This window comes from Thermobia domestica, chromosome 6, assembly GCF_964235325.1.
Source record: "Thermobia domestica chromosome 6, izTheDome1.hap1.1, whole genome shotgun sequence".
NCBI lineage: Eukaryota > Metazoa > Arthropoda > Insecta > Zygentoma > Lepismatidae > Thermobia > Thermobia domestica.
The window spans coordinates 94,669,057-94,696,432 of NC_137459.1; the positions used below are offsets into that span (position 1 = coordinate 94,669,057).

The window sequence follows — 27,376 nt, forward strand, 5'->3', positions numbered from 1 at the left end:
CCTGGTTCGATCCCAGCCTGCGCCGTGTAGACTGTGTTGGACAAACACCGTTCTCGTGGGTTTTCTCGGGGTTCTCCCGTTTCCTCTCACTTTCTTCATTCCACCATTTCATTCATTTCCCATCATCACATTCTCCTTTAGCCTAACCGGCATCATCGTGGGACGTAAAACTTAAAAGATTTAATTTCATTTTTTCATTTCGCCGTTATTTGTATGCCCTTTCCCGCTATGTAATCTCATCTCAGTAATCTGATATTAATGTACAATCGAACAGTAAATTACAGTTTGTATGGGGAAAGTATCTGGGCGCTAATATCTTAACGGGAACTTGTCTCTTCCGGCTCTTGTGGATAGCGTACGCGTCTTTCACGTGGGAGAGACTGCTGTGATTCCCAGTCGGTTCGTGTGGTTCGGATCTCACTCTTATATTAAAAAGTAAGCGAAAACAAAACTACGGTAGACTTCCAAATAAAGCGAATTCAATGTTGAAACAGATCTACAGATTTCTACCATTCTTACTTCTTGTCTTAATAAAGAAGATTGTCTTTTCTTAAAACTCTGAATCGATTCCAGAAATTCACTTCCGTTCTAAGACGATCAACGTTGAAACTGGAAGGGGTTAATTTCTATCGCTTCCAATTTTAATAAAAGTTAATGCAGATGAAACCTATTCTTAGGAAGGTGAATCTATTTAAAGAAAAAACATTCTGAATGTCTGTTTTTCCTATGAAGTTACATATTGAAACTGGAATTATAAGTAAACTTGATACCGCTTCGTTTTTAGTAGTGTTTGGTAAAGATGATATTCTTCTATATGCTAAATTGATTTTACAAAACACACTTGTTGCTGTTCCTTTTTTCTTCTATGACGATCAACGTTGAAACCGGAAACTTTTTTTCCACTTCCGGTCTGAATAGAGGGTTTTCAGAGGTGGAAGCTTTTCTTAGAATACTGAGTCAATTGCAGGAAACCGCTCCTAGATCTATTTATCTTGTTTACTCTATAGGAATCCATATTGAAGCAGGAAATACTAGTAAATTTCAACCATTTCCAATGTTACAAGTGGTTATGATGTTTTGACACTGAATAGATTTCAAAAACCGCATGTCGGTATCTATTAGTTCGTTCTATGCCGATCAACACTGAAATCGGAACTTTTTTTACTACTACTACTACTACTACTACTACTACTACTACTTTCGGTTGGAAATTTATAACGACTGAGTTATCTCTAGAAGTTCAGTTTAAAATGTCAAACCTTTAGTACATAATTAACTTCTTTTAAAGATAGAAATGAAGAATTGTAGTTGTTAGCAACTAAAAGGAACAGTAATGCTTGTCAACATCAGATACAAGCGAATTCGGGTAATAATTTAATTTTTCACTATATTGCATCTGTTTCCCTCCATGTCAAGACTAGCGACTTCTCTTTTAGTTGCAAAGAAGTTTTGAGAAGGTGAGTTTTTGATTGCCTGTCCGCTTAACTAGAATAAATTCTTAATAGTGAATACTACGTTCATGTTACAAGTAGTAACATTTCTAAATAATAAAATTCTGGAATGTTCACTTCCATTCCTTCTAAGTAGGAGCGGTTAATATCTACCCAGAGTATAAACATGGTGGGAAGTGAAGTTAGAAACTGATAAATTGAATGAAAATATTAAGACAAGATTATTTTGCGTCGAACATACAGCTAAGTGCGGAACAGTTACGTATCCTGTAAATGATTTATCAAACAACAATTGTAGGCATCTTCTTTGTATTTATTTTGGACTACTGACAAGATCAATACTCATATTGCCTACGTCGGTAGTGGATGTCTTTGTATAGAGTTTCATACGAACTCACTAGTCAATATGCTTGTGGATAAACTATTGGGAAAGCAATAAAACAGATCTTAAATTGGATAACCGTAATCCTCACTGAATTGGATTGGTTTGACGGATAGGATCCCTTGTCTGTTATTCTGAAGTGTTTAACATTTAAGACATAAATTTTCTAATTTCAGATAAAATGTGCTAAATAGAATGTTACATTTGTAGGTTACCGGAGATAATAAACCAGAGCCTATAACGAGTTTCGAATTATCTGGATTACGGCCTATATTGCTGAATAATATCAGGAAGTCAAACTATCAGAAACCAACTCCAGTTCAAAAGTATGCTATTCCAATACTGATGAGTGGCAGAGACCTTATGGCATGTGCACAAACTGGATCTGGAAAGACCGTAAGTTACAATTGCTTCATTTATTGTATGTAAACTTGGTTAGGAAATAATTGTCTGATACGGTGACGATGTAATGCAATAAACAAAGTAGTCATTTTAAAATTGCCTGTTTCATCTGTAGTTTGTCGACGATACCTCTAGTTTATTTATTTATTTATTTTAAGGTGAGAATAATGTGTGAAGTTTGTTTCTTGATTAATTACGTTAACAGTAGCAATAGTATTTAAGAGAAGCAGTTGAAGCGACCTTGTAATTGCCATATATATTCTAACTTTCGCTGCTGATACGAGAATATGGTAGAACTATCACACCTGCTGGTATAGCCATTCCAAGTAAAATTCTCTTAATTTTATATTTTTTAAAGTAAAATAATTCATTATTAAATTTCGAGAATATGCTGTAGCTCCCTACAATATGCGAAAATATACCCTATGAAAGAAGGTCTATTTTCGGCGGAGAAATGACAATTTTTACGTCATAAAATGGTCATGGTACGTCTCAGCTATAGTGAATGCATAGCGAATTAGGAATTTCCGAATGTTGTTTAATTTATATTGAGTCTGTTCTTTTTATTTATAATACCAAATTTAAACTGTTGGTATTTTTTTTCTCATCATATGGTAAATATTTTGCACCATCTTTTATATTAGTAAGCCTGAACTGAACACATCTGGCTATTGTCTTGATGCTCCGTGCCATTTCTGGAATAACAGGCACCCCAGCCGTATATAATTATGCTGGAAGATAGTGAAATGAGATCTAATAAAAATCCCCAAATAATTCTTCATCCACTGTGTATGACTATCAGAAACTCTTTCCACTTTGTTTCGTACTATTTTGGGGACTTTCTCTCAATTTTAATGTTGACTTTATTTTGAAAACTGAAAGTACTGTCAACTTTATTTCGAACTGATCTTAATTTGATCGTTCTCCAGAAAGTTGAATTTCATTTTTTGATGTTCAGATACTTTTTATATTTTCTGGCAATGTTCCATGACTAATATCAAATAATCCTATTTTTTTTTTCGTCTTCAGTATCTAGTAGTACAGCTAAAATGCGAATATTTCGTACATTTAATTATTTGTGCAATTATTAGAATAATTTTAACAGTACTAGAAACGTTCTATTTCAAGTGTTCCCTAGCAAAATATGTGAAACATATTTCGGCAGCTCTCTTGCCGCCCTCTTGGGGGAAACCTTCCCTTTGCTGTGGGGAAGAAGTGAATGACTTCGGCTATGTTGCTAATTTGACATTCAGTCGTTTGGTCTTGGCAAGTGAAGATCGTAGGCTACTTAGAATTGCTTCACTGCACAGGGAAGCCCGTCTATCTGGCAACCCTGTCCATATCCAACTATTGAAGGATCTTGGGCAAAGCAACTTTTTATCCCACCTGTTACGAGAGAGGTACGGGGAAAACTTGTATTGACACTGGCGCCATCAGGGGCACATTTGAAATAGAAAGTCTTCGGTATGTAGTTTTGATTTTTTTGCTTCTGAAGTGCTAAAACCATCTATTTTATTTGAAAAAACAAAACAAAACAAAAAAAAAAAAAAAAAAAAAAAACTAGTGTGCTTCAATCTCGGAAGGGGGTTTGCAACAACCTAATTTGTATACCTTTATCTTTGAAGCTTTTCGTGTAATCATGAGGCAACACAGATAGGTGTGGAAGGTTTCAGGAGAAACATAAGTATTGGTTTGTTTCGTGGAACAAAACTTCACAAAATCTTGCTAATAATTTCCTATGTTGTAGCGTATACTACTAATTACATTGAGCAATATGAGAAAGTACAAAACTGGTTTGTTGCTTATTTAATGAACGGGTGATACACTATATTTTCAGGCTGCCTTCTTGTTACCAATTATCCATAATTTATTGGAAAATGGAGATGAGGCGATCACCACTTCAGAAGGTTGTCAGCCACAAGTTATAATAGTCTCACCGACACGAGAGTTGTCTATTCAGATCTTCAACGAAGCTCGGAAATTCGCCCACGGTTCTGTCATACGTGTTGCCATTGTTTATGGCGGTACTGCTTCATTTCACCAAAGTAAACAACTGTCGGTAAGTATTAGTGTGTTAAAGATCCAAATTAGAAGTGTGCATGGGCTCGGGTTTACAGCTTAAGGAATATGGTTTAGGGTTGTAAATTTGAAAATATACAACGAAAAATAATTTACCGGTTGTAGACAGTAAGAAGTTAAATTTTGTAAGTATTAAAAACAAAAACAAAAAAAAAAAAAAAAAAAAAAATCACGCCGGAAGAGAGAAAAGTCAGCCGCAGAAACACAGTAAAACGTGTTTGTTGATCATCGGTACCAATAAGAATAGCCAATTTCCAGAAAATTGTATTCTGAAGGAGACTAATGTAAGTGTTTCTACAAATTATCAATGCATTAGTTTGTACCAAAACATTAAAACGCTGTATGTGTCATTCTCACAGTATTTGCAGTTCTTTCACGGGATAATCTCTTCCTTCCACTTATGAAGTAGACTGTCAGTCCCGGTAAATACTGAAAACGCCCATACTCTCTTTTTAGTAAAAACACCCTCTTGTGGACTTTGGAAACCGCTGCTTAATGTGTGGTGACCAGCAAGCAGCCTAACATGATGAAGAAAAAAAATGTATGTCCTGTTATCTTTTTTCAAACTTCAACCTTGATCTGATGGTCTCTTTCTAACAATGAATCTGATTGTCATTTGTTAATATCTTGCAAGTCCCCAGATGGAAGAGGATTCGAACATCACAAAAGTCTCGTATAGCGTAATAAAATCCATCTGGATATGGGACATCTTGCTACTCAGAATATGAATAGGAAGCGTTTAGTGGCACAGATGTTTTCATATGTTCGTCGATGACTGATAAAGTAGTCAACAGTACCACTCTGCTGTATTTTTGAAAGTTATTTTCAATGGGTAATCTGTTTTCTTGGGTTTATTAACGTCCCGAAATATACAACAATAAAAAATGTTTAGAAAAAGTTTTCTAAGAAATGAACAAGTAGGTATCCAACAGATGAATTTAACATCAATAGCGTAATAAGATTCAAGTTACTGCAATTCGCCCAATTTCAAGTTCACAATTTCAAATGGCAAGATGGCAAAGTTCACAATTTCATTGTATTCACTTTTCATTCGTGACCCAGCACGATATCTGCACATACTCTTGAAGAGAATATGAAGAGAGATAATTATATCAATTATATAGTGTCCGTTGCATGTTTTCAATTTGATTTTATATATATATATATATTAATTACAACGGACTCTGGATATCAGAACTAAGTTACACAAATTGAACAATTAAAAGCATACTTTTGTGATAGTATTAGTGAAATTCGAACCTGTTCATAGCTCTTTAATACTGGACGGATTTATGCTAAAAGATACTTAGTTTCAAGTTCTACCCTGTCCGGGTATGAACATAAAAATTGAGAGTGGACCCATAGTATCTGAATCGGCGGATCTCAAATTAGGATAGGGATAGTTAACTAATCTAAAAAAAAAAAAAATTTCCTCTTCGGTATTATTACTGTGACTCGACGTGAAAACTCCAGTTCCTTTCGGGGATCGTCGGTAAACCAGCAATTTCATTAAAGGAAGAAAAGATTGCATTATCAATTGCTGCTCTTGACACAAAAAAATTAACAATTGTCCCTCCATATTTATTAAATGTTTGTAAAGTAATTTCAAACCGATATTATTTCATTCTTAGTTACTTGTAACTTTGTAAACGGAATTTGTGTACTTTGAAAAGTTAAACTGAAATTGGTAGGTACTTAGTTTTGAAATACATATAAAAGAAAACTATGAAATACATGCGAAGGAAGCACGCTGTCTTAATGGCTCGAAACTGCTAAGGCAGCGTAACACTTGAGCGTGACGCCAATGGTGTCGCGAACATGGACCATGGACCGCTAATGGCTGGAAACTTGTGATATGGTCGGATTTTTCCTCGTTCATATTATTTTAAGTTACGGGCGAACACCCAATGAAGCTTATGGCCCGCATGTCTTTGTTCAATCATAAAACATTGTGGCGGCTCTGTGATGCTATGGGTCACAATATAGTAGTTTTCAATGGGGTCCTGTGCTCACGCTTACTAGTTGTCACTACCAGTGATTATGTTGCCAGTTTAGGAGTCCATATCCATCTTTTGGTCTTTCCGGGCAATGTTGCCATATTCTAGAACGACTGCGCTCATCCACACAGCTAGAGCTGTTAATGCGTTGTTTGAGGAACATCGGGATGAACACTCGCTTGGCGCCTCCAATTCCTCGACCTGCAGAAGGGGTTAATCTGAAAACTTAATTCCTCAAGAAGACAGAACACTGGAATCACTACTAGGATGTTCTTAAAATAGCGAGGAGTTCAGATTTCCAGATCTGATTTTAAATTAAAATTTCTCAATTAGCAGCATATCATTTATACCTATTGAATTAAGTAAAGAAGTATAAAATTGAGTAACGGTCGTGGGAGGGCAGAATGTGCATACACAACCGACATTTAGATTCGTTATATAATTTTGTAACCAACCGCATGAAATTTAGTATAACATGTGGTCAACTATATTGTATAACGTATGAATTAATGGAAACAATGTAAATATGTAGCTCTAGGTGTACAGTCCGCAGAAAAAAAAAAAAAAAAAAAAAAACAAACTGAAACATGAGCATGTAAGTTTATTGTGAAACTACGCCTAACAGCACAGGGAATCAACATAACATCTAAGTTCCACGAATCACGTCAGGAGAAACCTCGGCGGTTCCCCCCTGCACACTTATTTTGGAGCAAAAGACTTCGTCGTTTCACAAACTTACATGCTCATGTTACAGGTTTGTTGCTGCGGACTGTACACTGAATCTGTATGTTCTGAGCTGGACCTCTGACCAGCAAATATCGTGTACAGATGAAGTGAAGAAATGATAACGGAATGGTTATATATATATCGTAAGTGTTGCCTGTATATCGGAATTATTACTTCCTCGTTCAATCCGTTGAAGTTTATTACGGAGCATTGAAACTATCGCTTGCGCTCCTGTTGCTTGTATTCTTCCTGAACGCACACTATTTCGTTCAGTAGTTTGGTATTAAGTAGATTATCTCTTGTTAGACAAGTGTCACTGAGGTACATGATATACTCTTAGTAAAGAAAAATCTGGAAGGTATTGGTTACTTATGACTCTTAACGTTTCCATAGTACATGGTTAAGCTACTCTTGCAGTCGCGAGGGCCCTCCTTTTTACTGGACCATTTCTAACACAAGTTTGACAATCAAGTAGGTTATATATTTCTTGTATCTTCTATGAAAATGTTTCACTATTTCCATAAGGGGGAATCAGGTTTCGATCATCCTCAGATTCCTTAAAATTCAATATGCTCTTCGCCAGATTTTGATTTCGGTGAGAGCTGGAAAGAAATATTCAAATGGCATTCTCTTAAACTGAACCCCTATTTTACACTAAATATTTTGTGATTTGTTACTTGTACCGATATGACACTAACACTACCTAGTTATTACTTCGCATCAAAAGTTACCGTGCACAAAATGCACGCGCATTTATTTAATACAATACTGAGAGGATGTAGTCTATTGCTCGGTTTTCCAAGTGTTTTTTTTTTTTTCTTTATGTATTACAGTAATTTTCACAGTTCAGATCTGGAGGTCATCACATTCAAAAACAATCTAATAAATACAATTCACTTGTACATTAAATATCAGCAAGAAATGGTAGTTTGCTTGAGCATATCAAAAAACAAGACATGTAACAAAGAACGTGCGCTTACATATCATTTCAGAAATGTTACATTGTAAAGCTGTAAAGATCTTTTCGAATTATGACATTAAAATATCGTATGTAGTGTTGACCAAACTATTTGTGTGGAATTATTATTTTACAGAAAGGATGCCATATTCTGGTGGCCACCCCTGGAAGACTAATGGATATGGTTAACAAAGGTCGAGTGTCTTTCGCATCTGTGCAATATTTTGTTTTGGACGAAGCTGATCGTATGCTGGATATGGGTTTTCATCAAGAAATAGAGAAGATGCTGGGTCATACTACAATGGTTCCTACGGTAAGTATTGGTAGGCAGTATGCACACATTTCTTAGCATAGATACAGAGAATCTTATATTGTAGCATTCATATGCTTAACTGCATTTGTCTATTAAATTAGTGAGCTACATATTAAAACGCACAAGAAGCAATTGAGTAATCACAGCTCTCGCTTACCGTGCACATCCTCGAATTTTGTGCAGATATGTAATGTACGAGATTGGTGCGTGCAAAAATAGAAGTAATTTATTAGCGCAAGATCTGGTGAATATAGTGCATGGCAGTCTCCCAGCAAGGTTGCTGAAGGATCTCCCAGGTCACTTTGTCTCATGTAGCTTGGCATCGTGGTGCATGAACAGCACACACTTGCGGTTCACCAAGGACGGCCAGCTCCTGCCGCAAAGCTCAGTGCACCCTTTGCAACTGCTGAGAGTAGAGGTCAACAGTGATGGTCTGACCATGTGGAAGGAGCTCGTAATATACCACATGCCGACAATTCCATCATAGAGAGCATAACCCTTCGTGGGTGCAGAGGTGGTCTTGATATGTAACGAACAGGGTTCTTGGCGACAGGCAATGTCTGGTATGCTTGGGAATGTGATAAAGGACCCACTTTCCGTCATTAGTGAGGAAGAGATCAAAGATAGGTGTGTTCAGGTGCCGAGTGAGCAAGGACAAACAAGGCGTCACTCATTGTTCCTTGTTTATCTGCCGACAATGTGTGGGGGGTACCGACTTGCTAAACTTGTAAGACTTCCTTATCCCATGTAGGTGTAGTCTATTTCAGCTGAAACATGGAACCTTTCTGCTAATCCATCACACGTTAGACCATTGTCCTCTTCGGTGGCTGCTTTCAGGGCCTTGTCATTCATCACGTGGACGTCCACTGCGAGGTTCATCTGAAAGGCTCGCATCGCCCGAATGGAATTTCTGGAACCAATGCTTGGCGCTGCGTTCTTTCATGGCATCCACAAATGCGTGGCGCGGCGACTTCATGCAGCAGCTGACAAGCCCACTTTAAAGTCATAAAACACACGCGAACAAGCTGCTTCGACACCTTCACAGATTTTTGACACTGGACGAATTATGATTGCTGTATGCAGTGTATTGAAGGTCGATGACCAAACTTCGGATTGCTTGGGAGGCACGTGGGTCATTTCGTTACCTCTCTGAGAGCGTGATGAATGGGACATCAAAAGCGGCAAGAACCTTTTTGATTACCTTGTAGATTAACACACACACACTAAAGTTTTTCAAAGAATTGTTTGATCAGAAGGCCACTGAATATGCCATTTCAAGATGACCAATTCGGTCTGAAGCAATGCGGAATACTTTTAACAATTTCAGTAACGCTCACGGACTACTAAACTCTTGAGGTGTTCAGAACTGGAAGATGTCTCTATATACGGGAAACGTAGTCTTCTACTGCCATTACTTCACTTGCACAAACTGTTTAGTTCCATCTTCAAATGAATAACTTTTTGATGAGTAGATGATAGTAGTCAGCAACATAATTTGAGGCTAGATCAGTTCATACTAATGAAAACATGCAGCTTGGAAAGATTTGGCATGCTAATGAGGAGATCCCTATAGCTACACTACCATGGTACGTGAAGGAAGTGGTAGGAATGACTTTGGCCAAGCTATGCTAGAAGCTGCCCTGAAGATCGAGGATGGCAAGTCATGTTTGCGAAGTTAAATAACGAGCAGATAGAAGTTGAAGAAGAGAACGCTGCAGTATTACTTCTACAAGCTATCAAGACAGTGAAAAGGCCGGTAAAGAGCACAATGCAGCTTGTATATAATTAAATATGGCGCGTATCAAGGAAGTTTTTTCGAAAGTTTTTTTTTTTTTTTTTTTTTTTTAACGTTATTACGTATTTTATTAAATACTTAAAATATAAGAATTAATGAATATTGAGTGTTACAGAACCTCTTCACGTTTATTAAAAGTCCAGAACAGTAAGCATATGAAAAATATACACCTGTGATCCTACTTATTGTTTATTCTTGATTTTTCCCTGTAACATAACCGCTTGAATCCATGAATTAAATCTTCATCACTAAAGACCAGAAGTTATGGTCAAATGCATACAAGAAATCATGAATAACTAACATAGGTCTATAGTTTGGCAGTAAAGTAAGTAGATAGGCAGTATAAAATCTGGAGCACATTATACTTGTCACTGTTAATCATTAATTCAGAAAGCCAAGGAAAATTAGGAAGAGTCGGGACCCTGTGAACCCGTATTGTAGCCACGGGCTTGCAATGAAATTGGCAAAGGTCCCCTAGAAAATTGTCTTCATTTTTTGTCTGATATGCTAGAATGAAAATTCCTCTAACAGCATATGAGAAGGAGAGGGATGTCTCAACATGAGTGCAGACATTTCCTTGATCAGCTTGTCCTAAAATTTGACTTTCGTGCCCTTAACATACTTGACGGCCATCATTGTAATTTCTACAAAAGTCAGTCAAGGATCTCGCCATACACATGACTTAGCACTGCTATGACTAGATCTGCTTTGCTACTGACTAAAATAGTAATTCCAAATGAATGATCCATATAAGCAACATTCAAGAAACCCTGTGGGTGGGGACGACCTTTCCACAAGACGCGTGTTATTAGGATGCTCCATGTTTTGACATACAACATATAAGTGAATGTTACGTAAAAGTTTTAGTAATTTGAATTATTTATTGGTGTTGACGAAACCTTATTCCATCTACCCGTCAGTCTACTTTTTTCGTCCTTGATTCATAGTGTTTCCCAACAAAAAGATTATGTAGATTATTATTATTAAATATCGTACAAGAAGTGCATGGTAAGTGAGTTGATTGTTGAGCTGACCTTAGAACAGTTTTCTTAACAGAAGTTCTGTTTATTAAAGTAGGAGTAATAATTTTGAGCGATTGAAACTTTGGAAAGGTTAACATTTTCGAAGCTGTAATCAGGTTGTGTATGTGCTTACCAGAAAATTAGTGTACACTGCTTCATTTAAAGGTAAAAAAGCAATGTAGCAAATACAGAATCTATGTGAAGGGAGATTTTGCAGTTACATGTAGGTTTCTGATTTTTCTGTCGAATTTTCACATAGCCTGAAAACACCATTGATACTACAGTTTGTTTAAAAAAAAAAAAAAAAAAAAGCATCATTTAGATTTATGGCAGTAAATTTTCTTATTTGGGTCATATAAATTGTATGATACAGCATAACATATTTAATATTTAACCAGCATGTTACTGGATGTTTATTGTAACTGCTAATAGTTCACACATTTTGTCTACAATTATTTACAAAATTAATGTAAAATGAAGTACCCTTAGAACACACATTACTATATTACAAAAATATTTTGCAAGGAACTAATTGAGAAAATTCTCTTGCAAGGTAACATTAGCAAGAAAAAATATTTTTTGATTTCCAAGCGACTGAATAACACAATATCATTTTTAATACTGTCCTTCATTTAGTATTTTGTATGGTTTCGTTTAGCCTTCCTGACAGCCTGAATTCTTCTGGGCATACTGAGAACAAGATTGCGGCATGTTAACATGTCTAAATCATGGTACCAAGTATGTACAATTGCTGCCATTAGCTGGTTTTGTTTTCAAAACACCTTTTCCGCAGTTTCTTGTTCATAATATGCCACAGGTTTTCGATAGGATTTAAATCTGGTAAATTAGGAGGCCAATAGATTCTCTCTACCCATCTCCTTGAACCAATTATTGACGGAACGAGATCGGTGGCAGGGGGCATTGTCATCCTGAAAGTAGAATTTGTTCAGATTTGCCCCTGTACAATAATTCCTAACTGTTGGAATTAATCTATGATCAAGAATTTGTATGTACTTTTCACTGTTGACTGAAGCACTACAAATTCCAGTTTTCCCAGATCCTCTCGGTGTGAAGCAATTCCACAATATAACACTTGCCAAGAACTTCTGTGTCTCAGATATACAATTATTATTTAATTCCTCTCCCCTATGCATCCAAAGCTTCACTCCAGCATCGTTTCCAACAATATTAAACTTCTTTTCGTCCGAAAAAAATCACACGATCCGTCTTCTTCTGTCCATTCCCTGTACCTTTACACAAAAATGTTCCTTGCATCCTTGTTTCTTTGTCAGTTGCGGTTTCTTCGCGGCTTTGTCTTCTTAAATCCAAAAGACTTCAGTTTAGACACTACTGTTGAATGGCTTACTTTAATACCTAGCTCCATTTCCATTTGTGCAGCCAGTTGACCTGAACTCATGCTGCTTTTCTGCAACGCTAGTGACTTCAAGTTTCGATCAACCCTCGCAGATGTTTTCTTCTTCCTTCCACACCTGTTTCTAAAGGAACACTGTCCAAACTCTTGTTGTTTCTTAATGGTTCTTTGACACTGTAGACTGGTGAACGTTAACTTTTCTACCAATTTCTCTTTGACTTACTCCTTCCTTGTGTAGGACCAATATTTCTTTGCTTGCAAGGTGAAGTGTCTTTCAAGCCCATGATTCGTCAAATCAATAACAATCTATTCACATTAAGTACACTGCTTATATATTTATAAACTTCAGAACACTATAAAAGCAAACACTGCAACACCAATCAGGCAAACAATCACGCGATAAGAACAATGTGCGTTACTTTATCAATCTCCACCCGAGCTGCATATGCAGATTTTCAACGACACTAGCCAACAACATACCCTCCTGGTGACAAAAAGGGGAAACAAATAACAAAAGACTGTGTAAGAGAACCAGACGAGATTTGTTTTTATGGAAATCTATGAATGCATATCACTACTAAAAGTAACTACTGTTATTCTTTAGATGTCCTGCCATACTTTTAGTAGGTGATGCAGTTTTTTACAAACTGTAATTAACGCATCGTTCTATTGTAGTTATTTATTGCAGTAACATTTTTCTTTACAGTCTAACTGTGGGAAATTTCGCCCGGTAAGTTAAACTATGTAATTTATACCTACGACAAAATTAAGAAGGATAATGTCAGGATTTGGTTTTTGTATAATTTGTTGTGCATTACCGAGTGGATGTTGTAATGTGAAAAACTACGCAGGTTATTCGGAAAGAAAAGGACTTTTTCGCCCATAGCCTGCTTCATGGGAGCCAGTATACATTCGGTGCTTTCAGTTGGATGTGGGCAGTAATTTGTGTCGGGAAGCAGTTGGCCTTGAGTGCCTGCGATAATGAATGCACCATATAAAACTTTCACTAACTGTGAGGTAGGAGGTGTGAGGCGGTTCATACAGCAGGAAACCTGTGACTTGTGACATTAATTCATCAGCTAAAGGTAAACATATAGTCTCTCTCGAGACAAAGGGCCGCATCTCATTTTCTTAACTTTTCCTTTCTCATTATTTATTATATCGTCGTCTTTTAAGCGGTGCGGTGGCTCAGTGGTAGAGTGGTAGGAGGTAAAAACTTGAAAACTGATTGGCAGTAGATATACACTTCGTCAAAAGGTGTGCCATGGCACATGAACCATAGGGACTCACTATAATAGCGTCAGTTTATTCTTTTCACCTTCCAACATGTTTTTACGTGCATAACCTTTTCAAACGTAAGCTAGAGTTCCCTCGTGGCTAAGTGGTTAGGGTACGCGCCTTTGGCGTGGGATTTCCGGGTTCGATTCCCGGCGGGAGCTCACGTTCAGATCTGACGTTGAGCTGCAGGTTCACATCTCATGTAGCCTCGCTGCTGAAAATAAATCAAACGTAAGCCTGAAGATACTGTAGGATCGTTGATTCACTTTAAAGTTAGCGTTCCTGTGAGCAGCGAGGCTAACTTGGACCTTCCCAGCCCCCGCCAAGTGAACTTTGTGGTGGACAAACACCGTGTGCGTGGGTTTTCTCGGGGTTCTCCCGTTTCCTCCCACTTTCTTCATTCCACCATTCAGTCACTCATCATCACAGTCTCCTTTAGCCTAACCGGCATAACCGTGGGACGTAAAACTCAGATTTCATTTTCATTTCATTTTGCTAACTTGGACCTACAGCTTTAACATGGGATCCGAACCACATGAACTGCCGGAAATCGAACTCGGGTCTCAAGCCAAAGGTGCGTATGCTAACCACAGCAACGAAGGGAGCTTAAGAGTAGGGCCATGTTCCTCGAGAGTACTTTTTGGTATTTGGTATTTTTTGCAGTGAGTTGGAAGCTGTATTTTATTTTCTATAGTGACTGTAAATCACCGCTCGCGCTTTGTGCCTTATTATAATAATAACTATTTTGTTGCCTTCAAGGAATTTGATTGTTTAGATCAAATATTTGCTAGAATCCTGGCTGGATTAAAGCGACAGATTTTGCATAGTTCTTATATGCGCTCAGTACAATATATTTGTGGGGGAAGTGCCCGGTTTTCAGGTCAGCTGTTTTGAAATGCAGCGCCATCTTTGTTTTCAAGGTATCTCGTCATCGAAAATCTCTGAATATGTCCCCAGTGTTAGTTTACATCAGATAGTGTTCGAATCTGTTTTATATAAAATTTAATTCGCTACAATGTAAGCACATTATCGCTTTTGCATAATAGAAAATTTTCAACTTTTGACCATTTGTTGGTTGCTATATGAACCTGTAGTATTTTGTTGGTTTTCGTAGAATATGCTCAACACAATTAGTACTTGAACAAAAATGACTGCGTAAGAATAATATAGAAAGACTGTAGTGCGATGAAAAGAAAAATGCATTACATACAAGCATGTCGTCTCTAGATAATATATTTGACCATAATGACAGTGTAATACAACAAATGTTGGTTGACAGTCATATATACGAGTAGAAAAAAAATGGATAAATATTGTTTTTATAGTTAACTGTTCAGACTTCATTGTTCACAATGACTTGCAATGACAGCGCTGTACAGGCGTGTACAGCCTTTCACAGAAACAGCTTTTAGAGCAAGTGTTTGAGAGTTCCAGCCACTTGACTAATTCCGTATAGCATGCTTTTGTAGCTAAGTTTGAGTTTTGGCCATCCGAATGTCATTGGGATAGGTGCATCTCGGAATTATTTCAAACTATTTAGCCAGGTGCTGGATTGATAGATGCATCGATTTGTTTTGGATGAGGGCATCCTGTATGGGCAGTACGCTGTGCTTTGTGTTCACTTCTTGACTTCGTGCGAAGAGCTTGTTGACATTGGCAAGTTCTGTGATGGCATAATACAAAATGTGTGTGTTTCGCTGTATTAGCTCAAATTCCTTTTATTACTAATTAGCTAAATGTATTGTGCGGGAAAGAAATCCTTCAGTAGCTGAAGGATAACGCTTTGCCTGTTTCTTTCGTTACCAGAAGATTGTGATGTGGTGTCTGAACCTGTAAAATTACCTTTATCGAATGCAATTCTAAGTTGAAAATTCGTAGCTTGGAAAATATGACTATCAATATCACAATAACGTTTGTATTAAGTGTACATATGAAGATGTAAGTTGCACCGTTTCGTAATACTTCTAATCTAATATATGAATGTACACTCATGTCCAAAATGATTGTCGCATATCTATAACTGTCTTCTTGTAAGAATATAATGATAATGATTTTCAGGGTACTTTTAATACTGATACTATGTGTATAATCGGGAAATGTATTTTTGTGGTAAATTTCATAGGAAAAGAATTATAAATACGAAAATCAGACTGAGTAAAACAAAATGTTGGTAAATAGACAAGAAAGTTTTATTTTCGTTATTCTTATTTACTGCTTTTTTGACATGAAATTTGTCACATACATGTCTTTGCTGATTATACACAAACTAACATTATAAGAAATACCGGGCGAATTCGTTATCAAATTATATTCCTACAACATATTTATTGACATGTGACAATAATTTTGCACATGAGTGTACATTCTGTTATCAGCCTTTTCGTGATAAGTTTCGGGCATGGTTGTACTGTGTTTCGACTCCACCTTGTACGTCGTAAGCTGGGACTGCATAATTCAATAGTGGGGAAAAGTTCAATATTTCTGAATTCTGAAGGAATCTAACAATGTTTTTAGAAGTATTATTTCTCTTGTTACTTTCCTTCTCTCCCTTTCCTCTCTTTACATGGCATTGTTTTCTTCTATCTTTTCTAAATGTGTTGTCTAGTATCTATTCCTTGACAGCCGTTGAAGTTGGGTTTTTGATCCTTGGTAAGAACGCCAAGTCTTCATAATCTGCTGACGTACATGCCTCATCTAGGGAGTGCTTATGCATGGCAGGTTCATCAAATACTTTGGGATCGAAATTTGGTGTAGTGATCTTTGGCCGGAGGTAGGTAAGATAATGTAGCTTGTTGGTAGTCAGTATTAGATCTGTGTTTACTTACTGAAGTTATGGATGGTCGTCATGGGGACACTCAGATCAACTTGACGAGCTTGATATGCTGTAGAGAGTTGTCTGCATAGTCCATAACCAATTTTCAGGTCATTCTTTACATCAGATACTTTTTCATGCGTTATGTCCAGGTCGCTGAAAAAGCAATACATTGTTCCTTTTAAGTGGGCTGTTCATTTGAAACTGTTCTATCGATTAAACATCCCTTGAATATGATTAATATTGATTTACTGCATTGCGCATTTCGCTCACCACGTTTTCTCAATAGTCATGATTGAATGTGTTGATTAATTTGTCACATTCCAGAAAGGGATTCAACTTGGATGAAATAGTTTTGAATAAATTGTTGATTTGATTTTCTACTTTTTTTGTGTATAAAACCATTGTTCATTACTTGAAAATGCATGCAAAAGACCCACCTGCAACTTCTACCAGCTTATTTTCTTGTGCTTGAGCCAAAGATGCATTGCCTGCTGATCTTCAAAAATGAGCAGCAACTCTGAAACTGATCCCTGGTGCTTTGTTAGTCTTGTTGATAAAAGCTTTGCGGATGAGCTGTCATGGACTGCTTGAATCAGGTGACAACCAAGAGGAAGAGAAACTTGTGTCGATATGAGTGCCTGAATGTCCAAGGTGATCATGAGGAGTAGATACAAGTCACAATATGTATATTATTCTTGTATGATTGTCAATACGTACCGTTGTATGGTCTTTCTGTTTTCCGAATGATCCACTATATAGTTTACATAGCATCAAGATTTCCTTTCAGTTCCAAGTAAATAGAAATAAAATAATCCATCCAAGAAAGAAATCAGGAATACATGAAAAATTATCAAAATTACCGTAAAAATCGAGAAATTGTGTAGTTTGCTAGAACAATAAGTTACTATATATCTATCGTAAAATGCATACACAGAATATAAAGATACTTACGTCGTATTTGTGAAAAGACGCACCTTTGTATTAAACTATCCTACTGTCACTGATAAGTAGGTCGGCAAGTATTGTGACTACAAATTGGAAATTTATTGCGAATGTTCTTGATCGTAAGTTGTGGATAGGACAGTTTTGTGAAAAATATTTCGGGGTAAGTGTAGGGGATTGGTTATGCACGAATTCGATATGGGTGACTCAGGAAGAAGATATACGATTGACTGGTGTGGTGGTACACGGGTGAATTTTCTAGTCTTAGTAGTACTTTCATATTAGTCCCTATAACATGTACGAACATCTGAACATAGGTTGTATTTAAATGTTCTTTGAAGTATTGGAATTCCTTAATCTAAAAAAATGTATCATTGCTTTCGTGTTTCAGGGCCACCGGCAGACATTAATGTTCTCAGCTACTTTCCCAGAGGAGATACAACACCTTGCTGCGAAGTATCTGAACAATTATTTGTTCCTTGCTGTCGGTATAGTTGGTGGAGCGTGTGGAGACGTTGAGCAGAATATTTATCTTGTACCAAAATTTGAGAAGAGACCAAAGCTGATAGATCTGATTCAACAAGAAGGTCAGGATATTTCTCTTCCTGTTTCTTTTCATTGTTGAGCCAGTTGCAGTTTTCGTAGCCTTTCGCAGTCACATACATGAATTAATATAGAAAAAAAATTTAACAGATAATTTGACTAATTGTTTTACTTGTTCACTAATCTGGAGGTAAAGTTAAACCTGATAGGGAGAAACCTACAATGGTTGCATATAGAAAGTGTGCAAGTGATCATAGATTTAGGAGATAGTGTTTTCTATTGGTTATTTCCTCTCGGTACTCTCAGCTGATGCTGTAGTAGAAAAACATTTGATTGAAGGTGCGGGAGGACTTCTGCACTATGAACTATTCGACACACACGTTATTGCTGTTGTGGTTAAGATCGTTTAGTTGTTGGCACAGTTCGTGTTTGGTATCCAATAAATTGCTTCGATGGAATGTAAGTAATCATCATTTTTCTGACGAGAGGAACAAAAAAAAACTAGGGGAAAAAAATAGACCAACATATAAACGTCCTTAAACTCATTTCTCATTATTTTTGAGTATTTTAGGCTACTTTCGCTTTAATTCGGTGGTACTGACAAAATATCAATTTTAAGTCGTTCAAGGAGCTGTCTTTAGTAAATGTGAGATGTACTTTCCTTACTACCCTGTATTTTGTTGATAGTTTAGATGATTGGGATACGCAGGTAATAACTATAGACGCTAATGTTTAAGTATGTTATGACAGGTACTTTGTATTTATTCTGTGCCCCAGCCCTTTTTCCTTAACATTAATCAAGAAGGGGAGGTTTCTGTTTTATTATCGCTTGGTATTAAGCAGTTAGGAATTGCACGCCTAAACTTTTTGTTGGAACAGTTCCTTGTTTCGTCAAATAGTGTTGCACTGTTATTGGACGATTGTCATATGACCTCAGAATAAGCTTAGGCCAGGACTGTTCTTTTGTGCTTTGTATTGTGCCTGTACCTGCGCTAATGCGCTGTAGCAATAGGTGTATTTTATTCTCTAACATTGTGTAGTAATTGTGATAATATAGATTATTCTTCTGCATAATCATTTTACGACTAGTGTTTTGCGTTGCTGAATTCATCAGCGTATAAATAAGGCAAGGTCATAATTATTACGGGATATAAATCTTAGGTACAATTTACATGCTCTGCTTGTATCTTCCATTTAGTGATACTTTATCTTGTGAAATTGAGTAGTTTCCTGTGTTTAGAAGAAAATGCGAAAATCGTGTTAGACTGATATTCTTGCACCGAATAATTGCCATAAAAGACGTTATTGACAGCGTCTTCAGGGGGAAGTGGCTGTGGTTCAATAGTTAAGGCACAGTCTACCGGTTTGAAGCTCTATAATTTGAGCCCACGAGGTAGTGTGTTTTTATAGTTACCGATTTTTACGGGTCTTCATGAGCCAAAGTTTGGTAGAAATGCCATTGTTTGACGATTAAAACTGTATGGTCGCGGAAACAGTAATATTTAGTTAAGGGATAAAAGTACGGAGCTTACACAATTGTGGCAGAGGAATGCTTAGTAATGTTATGTATGTTACAACATACAGTCCAAAATATTCATTTTGAAAAGCAAAGCCACACATCATACCTCATCCGCATTGTCAAAAGTTGACAGTAGCTCAGCGAGTTGATATTGTGGGTGATGCGTAGTGGTTGTTTCAGGAGTGGCCAGGGATCAGTGATAGGAAATTCTGAAGCGATTACATTTGAAGAAATAAAGAATTAAACTAAAATTTCATCTTTAATCTCCAATCAAATAGCTACTATAGCAGAGATTTAGATGTCAGTGAAATGTGAAGATTGCCCTTTAGTAATGTAATACAAGTAAAATTTAAACTATTTCAATATTTTTTATACACTTTATAATAATAAAATATAAAGCATACATGCTAGTTCAGTCACTACTACTACTAATAGTATATAATGTTATATTGCTGTATAAAAGAACATATATGGACCAAGCAGTGCCTTGACAGGTAATACGGAGTTATATTATGAAAAGTTGTCATTCACAAGAAGAAGGCAGACTTTGGTAAGTGAACGTCGGGGCCATTTTTTGCGAGGTTGTAGCGCACAATTAAACAGTTAATATTACAAACTGGGAGAGCGCAATGGGCAAAAATAACAGAGAAAAACAGTCTTCAAAAAGTTTCCTACTCGCCACATTCTGTACGACGCGCAAGTTTATCAAGTAGCGGGACGGCAGGGGGAGTAAAGTGTGCGACACAAATGCAAAGGGTCCCGGGTTCGATTCCCGTTGGAGTCAATATTTTTGTTTTTTTGCTTCAACCAATAAAGTAGCCATTTGTAACTATAAGTAAAATATTAATTCAGCATGTGTTTATAATAAAACAATAGAAATTTTCAAATCACTTGTAAAATCTTTCAATGTTCCATGTTAACTAGCAAGAAAATTTAATCTATTCCGTAAATATACTGATATCACGAGTTGTATTATGGTTACGACAGTCAACGGCGCCGATTTCTCTAAATTTGGGGAGGCATTCATAAAAAATACATGTAACAATAAAAAATACAAAAAATACATAAGGCTCACATGAGCTTTGGGGGCCCAGCCTCCCCCAGAATCGGCGTCCTTAACGACAGTTGTTGTGTAATAAATGTTCTTGACGCTTCATGTATACATCTGTTGATAATGTGCGTTGAGGGGGAAATCCCCTTTGCTAATACTGGATGTTGCTATAACCAAAGGAGATTTCCCCCTCATTCCCCTCGTAATTCTCACACTGTCAACATATGTAGACACGAGGCTTCAAGAACATTTTTTACACCGACAGCAGTAACAATAATATTTACGGAAGAGATTAAATTTTGTTCCTCGTTAACATGGAACATTGAAAGATTTTACAAGTGATTGAAAATTTCCATTGTTTTAATTCATTATAAACATATGGTGAATTAATATTTTACTTATAGTTACAAATGGCTACTCTATTGGTTGAAGCAAAAAACAAAAAGCTCGACTCGAACGGGAATCGAACCCAGGAACCTTTGTACTTAAATCGGAGATTCTTCTCACTCTGCCACGCCGTTACTTGATAGCAGGGTGGGTTTATTTAAATCAAATTCCGAAATAATTTAAAGTGAAAATAAGTAAAGTCCCGTTTCTGTTCTGTTATTTCGATTATGGAAGATGATAATTAATACAGTGAGACTCAAATGTACAGTATATACAGCATTGTACGAAAACAAGTGTCATGCAGAGGATGATTAGGGAAAATCCCGTTTTGAATGGGTAACAGAACAATCCTGGTTTCTTCTCTTCGTAACATAGGGTTTATATTGTAAATCGTTAACTATTCCAACGGGGAAATCATCGACATTTAAGACGAAGATTCTTTTGTGTGTGCGTCTATATATTTGTTCCCAAATAATAGGGCGTATCTACAAGTGTCCTATCCCCTCTCGAATTTTTTTTAATTTTATAACTTTGGGCAAAATTTATGTATTTCGTACCGCAAGCTAGTTACAATTTCCTTAAAAATATGCCCCTGCCAAATATCAGTAACTTTTGTGAAAAAAAAAAATGTGTCACTTTGATAAGCGTTGCTGTACTTTTTCCTTAACGCGTAACCTTCTAAATTATATCACCTATTTTTAGGTGATAGGCTAAAATCTCCATTATTCGATTAAAAAAGTACCAATAAAGCTTTTTACTTCGTCTTCTCGAAGGCATTGTAGAGCATGTTACATATGCTTTCACGCCTCCTGCGTCAAGACATAGGATGTGATGACGTCATAAATTTAAAAAATATATTTTCTGTTGTGCCTATTTTAAATATTTTCTGGCGGGCCTACATTTTGCATCAAAGACAAATTCTGCATACTCGTTCAGTTCACCCTTAGTATTTCTTAGATGATTTCAAATCTCTGCATGGAAACAGGGGGGTCTAGAGGGGCAAAAATTAAAAAATAAAAAAAATTAACAAAAAATAGCTTTCTTCGCGATTTTCCCGCCTAAGATGGAGACATGTGAATGGTGCCATCTGAAAGGCTGTTTTATTCTGAAGAGAATGATGTACGAACCATGATCTTAGGATAAATAGGGATGTCTCAGGAAACTGTTACCTGAGATTCTGTTTTATACGGGAATCAGGAGATATTATTTTTCGCGGGCTTGCTTTTGCGTCTAGAAGTTTGAAATTTTGTACACACATTTACTACACCTTTAGTTTTTCCCAGTTTTTTGAGATCTGTGCGTTAACATAGGGGAGTCCAGAGGGGATCAAAATTTGAAAAAAATAAAATAAATAAATAAAATAAAATCAGAAATCCCGACTTCTCTCAAAATTTTCCGTTTCAGGGACATGATAGGGAAAATGTGAATGTTATCGTTTTAAAGGCTGTTATATTCTGAAGAGGAGGGGGTATGAACCATGATCCTAGGATAAATAGGAATGATGCTTGACTGAAAGTCTATAATTTACCAAAAAAAAAAAAAAAAAAACATAATTTAAAATTGTTAAACATTGTTTGGGATTGATATAGGTTAACGATTGGGGATTCAAAATTCAATCCCAATACTTTCACTTAAATGGCATAATTAACATTTAATACTGATTCCTAATGTTTTTTCTTCAGTTCGCGACTTGTATTATACGAGGAGAACGATTTGATTTAAATCAAAAAAATCATCAAAAATGATTTTTTTTTTTAATCCTGATTTTTTTTTTTTTTTCACACTGCTTGATAGGTTTGCGCGTCGTACGATAATGTATCGCGTAGAAAACTTTAAGATGTTTTTTCTCCGTTGTTTTTGCCCATTGCGCTCTCCCAGTTTATAATATTAACTCTTTAAATGTGCACTAGCACCTCGCAAAAGATGGCCCCGAAGTTCTTACCAGTCTGCCTTCTCCTTGTCAAATACCAGTCTGCCCTTGACGAGATATTTTTAGTTTTTGCAGAACATTCCTAAAGTAAATAAAATATCCAGTTTTTGTTAGCAAGCAGCGCCGTAGTTTTCACCCCTAAGTTCACTCTACAGCTACTTCGCACAGTCCGTGCCAGATGACAACACATCGAAAGGTTGATTTCTGGCCTAACATGCGTGGAAAGATTGTAAGCTTTCATAACATTGCGTAAAGGACGCTTTTGTGGTTTGCATTAAATATGGATCAGCATCCATAAAAGGGTAAGACGAAAGTGGAGCCAGATTTTTCATAGTGTTGAAGGCGCAGAGGGGGATATATTTTGCCGTTTAGAACTAGACAAGCATTTCATTTCAGTTTGCTGCATTGTATAGATAAAAATTTTACCAAAAAAGAAGCGCGTAACTTCTGTTCTATACAACGTATTTTCCACTAAAGTCAAATTTAGCTGAAAAGTACCTAAAATGCATTTTCAGGAAAGTAAACTTAAACATCTTCGGTGAAGCAATGCCAGATTCCCCGCTAACCTTGGGAATATTCCCAGAACGCCCGGTTGTGCACTAAATTGGAGCACATCCACTGATTTTTCAAAACCTGGCGCTGCTACCTACAGCTATATTGTATGGAATAGTGTTCCTGTCCAGTCAACGAGGAAGACTAATCCTCTGTAGATCACTAGAGACTAGGTATGCATCTCAATGTATTTCAAAGCATTCTGTTGGATTGCTGGACACTTCTGGGACTACATGACAATCACTGGCGCAGGAGAACGGATTCTGGTGCAGGGTGTATTGTTATATTGATGTCTATAAGAACTGGCTACCATCTCTTCGTGCGAGTTTTACAAACCATGTACAGTCCGCAGCAAAAAACCTGCAACGTACGTTTATTGTGAAACGACAAAGTCTTTTCCTCTAAAATAAGTGTGCAGTTGAGGACCCCGAGGTTTTTCCTGGCGTGATTTGTGTCACTTAGCGTTGTTGATTCCTTGCGCTGTTATGCGTAGTTTCACAATAAACTTACATGCTCATGTTTCAGGTTTTTTGCTGCGGACTATACAACATCCAAAAAATAAAAAAGGACTCTTCACGGTCTCATGATCTCAACCCAGTGGAACAGCTGTGTGCTTTCATGGCGCAGAAATGAGAGATAAGGCGAGTGAATAGAAACTAGGCGGATTTAGAAGCCTATGTTTTGAAAGTATCGCAATAATCTCTGTCCCAGTCTTCCCTTGTTACGAACATTCAGGAGCGACTGCGTGCTGATTGCAGCACACGGTGATTACTCTAAATTTTAGTAGTGTTTTGTTTTGCATTTGGTGGTGACCATGGGTTTTCTCGATGTTCTGTAGTTTCTTCCCAATTCATGCCATCACTTTCATCAGTCAGTTGCATTTATCACTCTTCTTTAGCCTTAGTTGAATAACAGTTTGACTTGAAATCTTTAGGTTTCTGCCGCGGCGTCACCCTAGAGTTCGAATGCATACAGTAAGAGTTCACGTAACAGACGTAGTTAAGCACTCATCGCCACTGCCATTAAAAATTGACTGAAGATACTGAGGGAGTTTCGGCCTCTGTTAGTCTTCTTGCCACACTTCCTCTTGGTCCAATTTTACCTTGTACTTCCCATCGATCACGGCGTACACACACGCCTGCTGTTTAGGTTGTGGAAATATTGAAAGACTTAATGATTTTTCCGTATATTTACATATTTTTAATCCTTATTATAGAAGCGGAACGTCTGTCCGTCACGCTAATTTTCAATAGTTCAGTTAGGCTAATGGTTGCTGACTGCTCTGCCTTCTACCTGACACCAAGGGATGTCGCTAGCCTGCATGCAATTTGCAGACTAGCTGAAGGTTTGAGGGAGGGAAATCCAGTAGTTAATCATAAGATTTGGTAATGAGTTCGCGAGATAACATGGTACATTAGTTGATTTATTATGAGCGCTTTTTCTTTTTAGTGTCTTTGTACAACAGATGGTGGATAACTAGTTATGTACTAATTATGATTTTAACTCGTAACAGATCGTTTTTGATCTTGAGTATCTCAGTTCATACATAAACTGAGTTTCTTCGCAGGTGCTGAAAAAACTTTAGTATTCGTGGAAATGAAGAGAACTGCCGATTTCATTGCTGCTTATCTCTCTCAAAATGATCTTCCGACCACTAGTATCCATGGTGATAGGCTCCAGAGGGAGCGAGAAACAGCCTTAGATGATTTCAAAAGTGGTCGTATGTCAATTTTGGTGGCCACTGCTGTAGCTGCTAGAGGCCTTGGTATGTATTATTACTTTGGTTCTAAATAAAATTTTCTGCAATATTCTGCTTAGAGTGTGTTTCTAATCCTCTGTAAAATTTTTGTTTATCCAGGGTGTCTACTGATACATCGAAATACTGGAATTTTGATCCACATACTGGAAAAATTATGAAATATACAAATATTATTCTTTATAATCTACCCTGGATTTTTGAACGCCAAAAGTCCAGGGTAATAAGTCTTACATTATAACTAGAATAGAATAATACGTGATTAATTATATAAGTTATTATATAACTTAGTAATACATTTAGATAATACAAATAATGCTGTTGGCTCACTGCATCAAGCCTCCGAGCAGGATATCTACGACCATGAAAGTCATGAATTAAGGTTGTCGGTCAAAGGAAAGTAGTGAAATTTAGCTTCAGATCATGAAAAAATGATTTTATAGAACAACAATACTTACGTAATACAGTACAGTTACTGAAATAATAAATTGTGATTTTCTCCAGCGATCTGGCGTTAAGAGGTAACACTATCTCTCTTGGAGTTGCAGATAGTCACTCATTTCCCGTTTCTACTAATACTGTTTTCAGTTTGCGCTTTTTTTCTTTCCTTGTATTTTCAATATCTCACGTATAATAACATGAATGCATTATATTATATGCAATGCTTCAAGTACAGTATACAGGCTGCAAACTAGTCAGTAAAATCAGTACAAGTATCCAAATGATGGGAAACCGAGGACCAGGTTTAATGCTTGGTATGGATGTGGCATATTGCTTATGTAAAGATTTCAGCGCTTTGATGAGCAGCTACATATATTTAATCATTTGTATTTCAAAGAAATCAAGGCTAACTAAATTTATTAAACATAAAATATTCATTGGGTAAAACAATTACAAACCTGAAATTATCAAGGTTGTGATTTATTCCTAAAGAACTTTAAAAAAAGAATCATTGTATTAGGTACTGGAATTTTGAAATTGAAACTTTGTAGATACCCTGTTGTGCTTGGAAGGTGAGGGATGTTCGTAGGAAAAAGTAACTTGAGTTTTGTATATTACACTAAGAGGGATAAGAATCGGTTTAGACATTGATTTTATCTGTAGTAGGAGTACTACACATTTAACATTTTTGCATATGAAATCATGGAATGGTACTTACTTTAATCTGTAAAATCTTTAGCATTAGGTTTCTGTTTTATACATTCGGCTCTGAAAGCAACGTTAACTCAATACAAAATAGATACGGGGTGGCTTACGAATAGTTGACTCACTTGAAACCAAATTCCTCACTTGACTTCCAAATTTATTTTTAAATTTTAGCACAATTTAGTACAGAATAGTGTGTTCATGGAAAGTATTTTCACATTATTACTTACTAGCAGCGTTCACCCCGCTTCGCTGCGGTCACCCCGGAACGCAATAAACGTTGTTACTTAGATAATTTTTACTTTTTCGCTTTCAAGTGATATGATAAAAACCATAGAAGATTGCAGTAAATGTTAACATTATATCGCCTGTCATTTATGTTAACCCGCCCCGCTTCGCTGCGGTCACCCCGGAACGCAATAAACTTTGTTACTTAGATAATTTTTACTTTTTCGCTTTCAAGTGATATGATAAAAACCATAGTAGATTGCAGTAAATGTTAACATTATATCGCCTGTCATTTATGTTAACCCGCCGAGTGACACGGTCATGCGGGTTGCATATAAATACGTTTATTTTTATACCTATGATGAACTAACAAAGGATTTGTACGTTATGGACACTTGAATGGTCAATTATCTCAAGACACTGGTAATTAAAAATTAAAGTGATATGATAAAAACCATCTAGGGTCCAAATCCTAATAACCCCCCAAAAATGAAAGAAATTGGTTCAGCCGTATTAGCGTGATGAGCTAACAAAGGATTTGTGCGTTCTCTTTTATATAATAGATTCGGTATGTTTTCGTACAACTTTGCGACACATGTCTTTGCGAATTTCAGTATCCGACCTCATATTTCTATGATGTTGGTTGGCTTGTACGGGGAAAATATTCTCAAACAGCCTCCATTAAAAAAAAAATCGTGCAGATTTAAATCCAGGCTTAAAGACGTTCGAAAG

At 36.7% G+C, this 27,376-nt stretch overlaps 1 protein-coding gene across 1 annotated transcript in view; it reads left to right on the forward strand.

Annotated features, from left to right (window-relative positions):
* The window catches only part of LOC145688099 (ATP-dependent RNA helicase vasa-like), a 72,809-nt gene that overhangs the window by 32,837 nt on the left and 12,596 nt on the right, over positions 1-27,376 (forward strand). Inside the window, exons 5-9 of the mRNA XM_081761834.1 lie at positions 2,044-2,229; positions 4,073-4,294; positions 8,132-8,308; positions 17,924-18,119; positions 25,082-25,279. Coding sequence (XP_081617960.1) covers positions 2,044-2,229; positions 4,073-4,294; positions 8,132-8,308; positions 17,924-18,119; positions 25,082-25,279 — 979 coding nt within the window. The remainder of the gene's footprint in view (positions 1-2,043; positions 2,230-4,072; positions 4,295-8,131; positions 8,309-17,923; positions 18,120-25,081; positions 25,280-27,376) is intronic.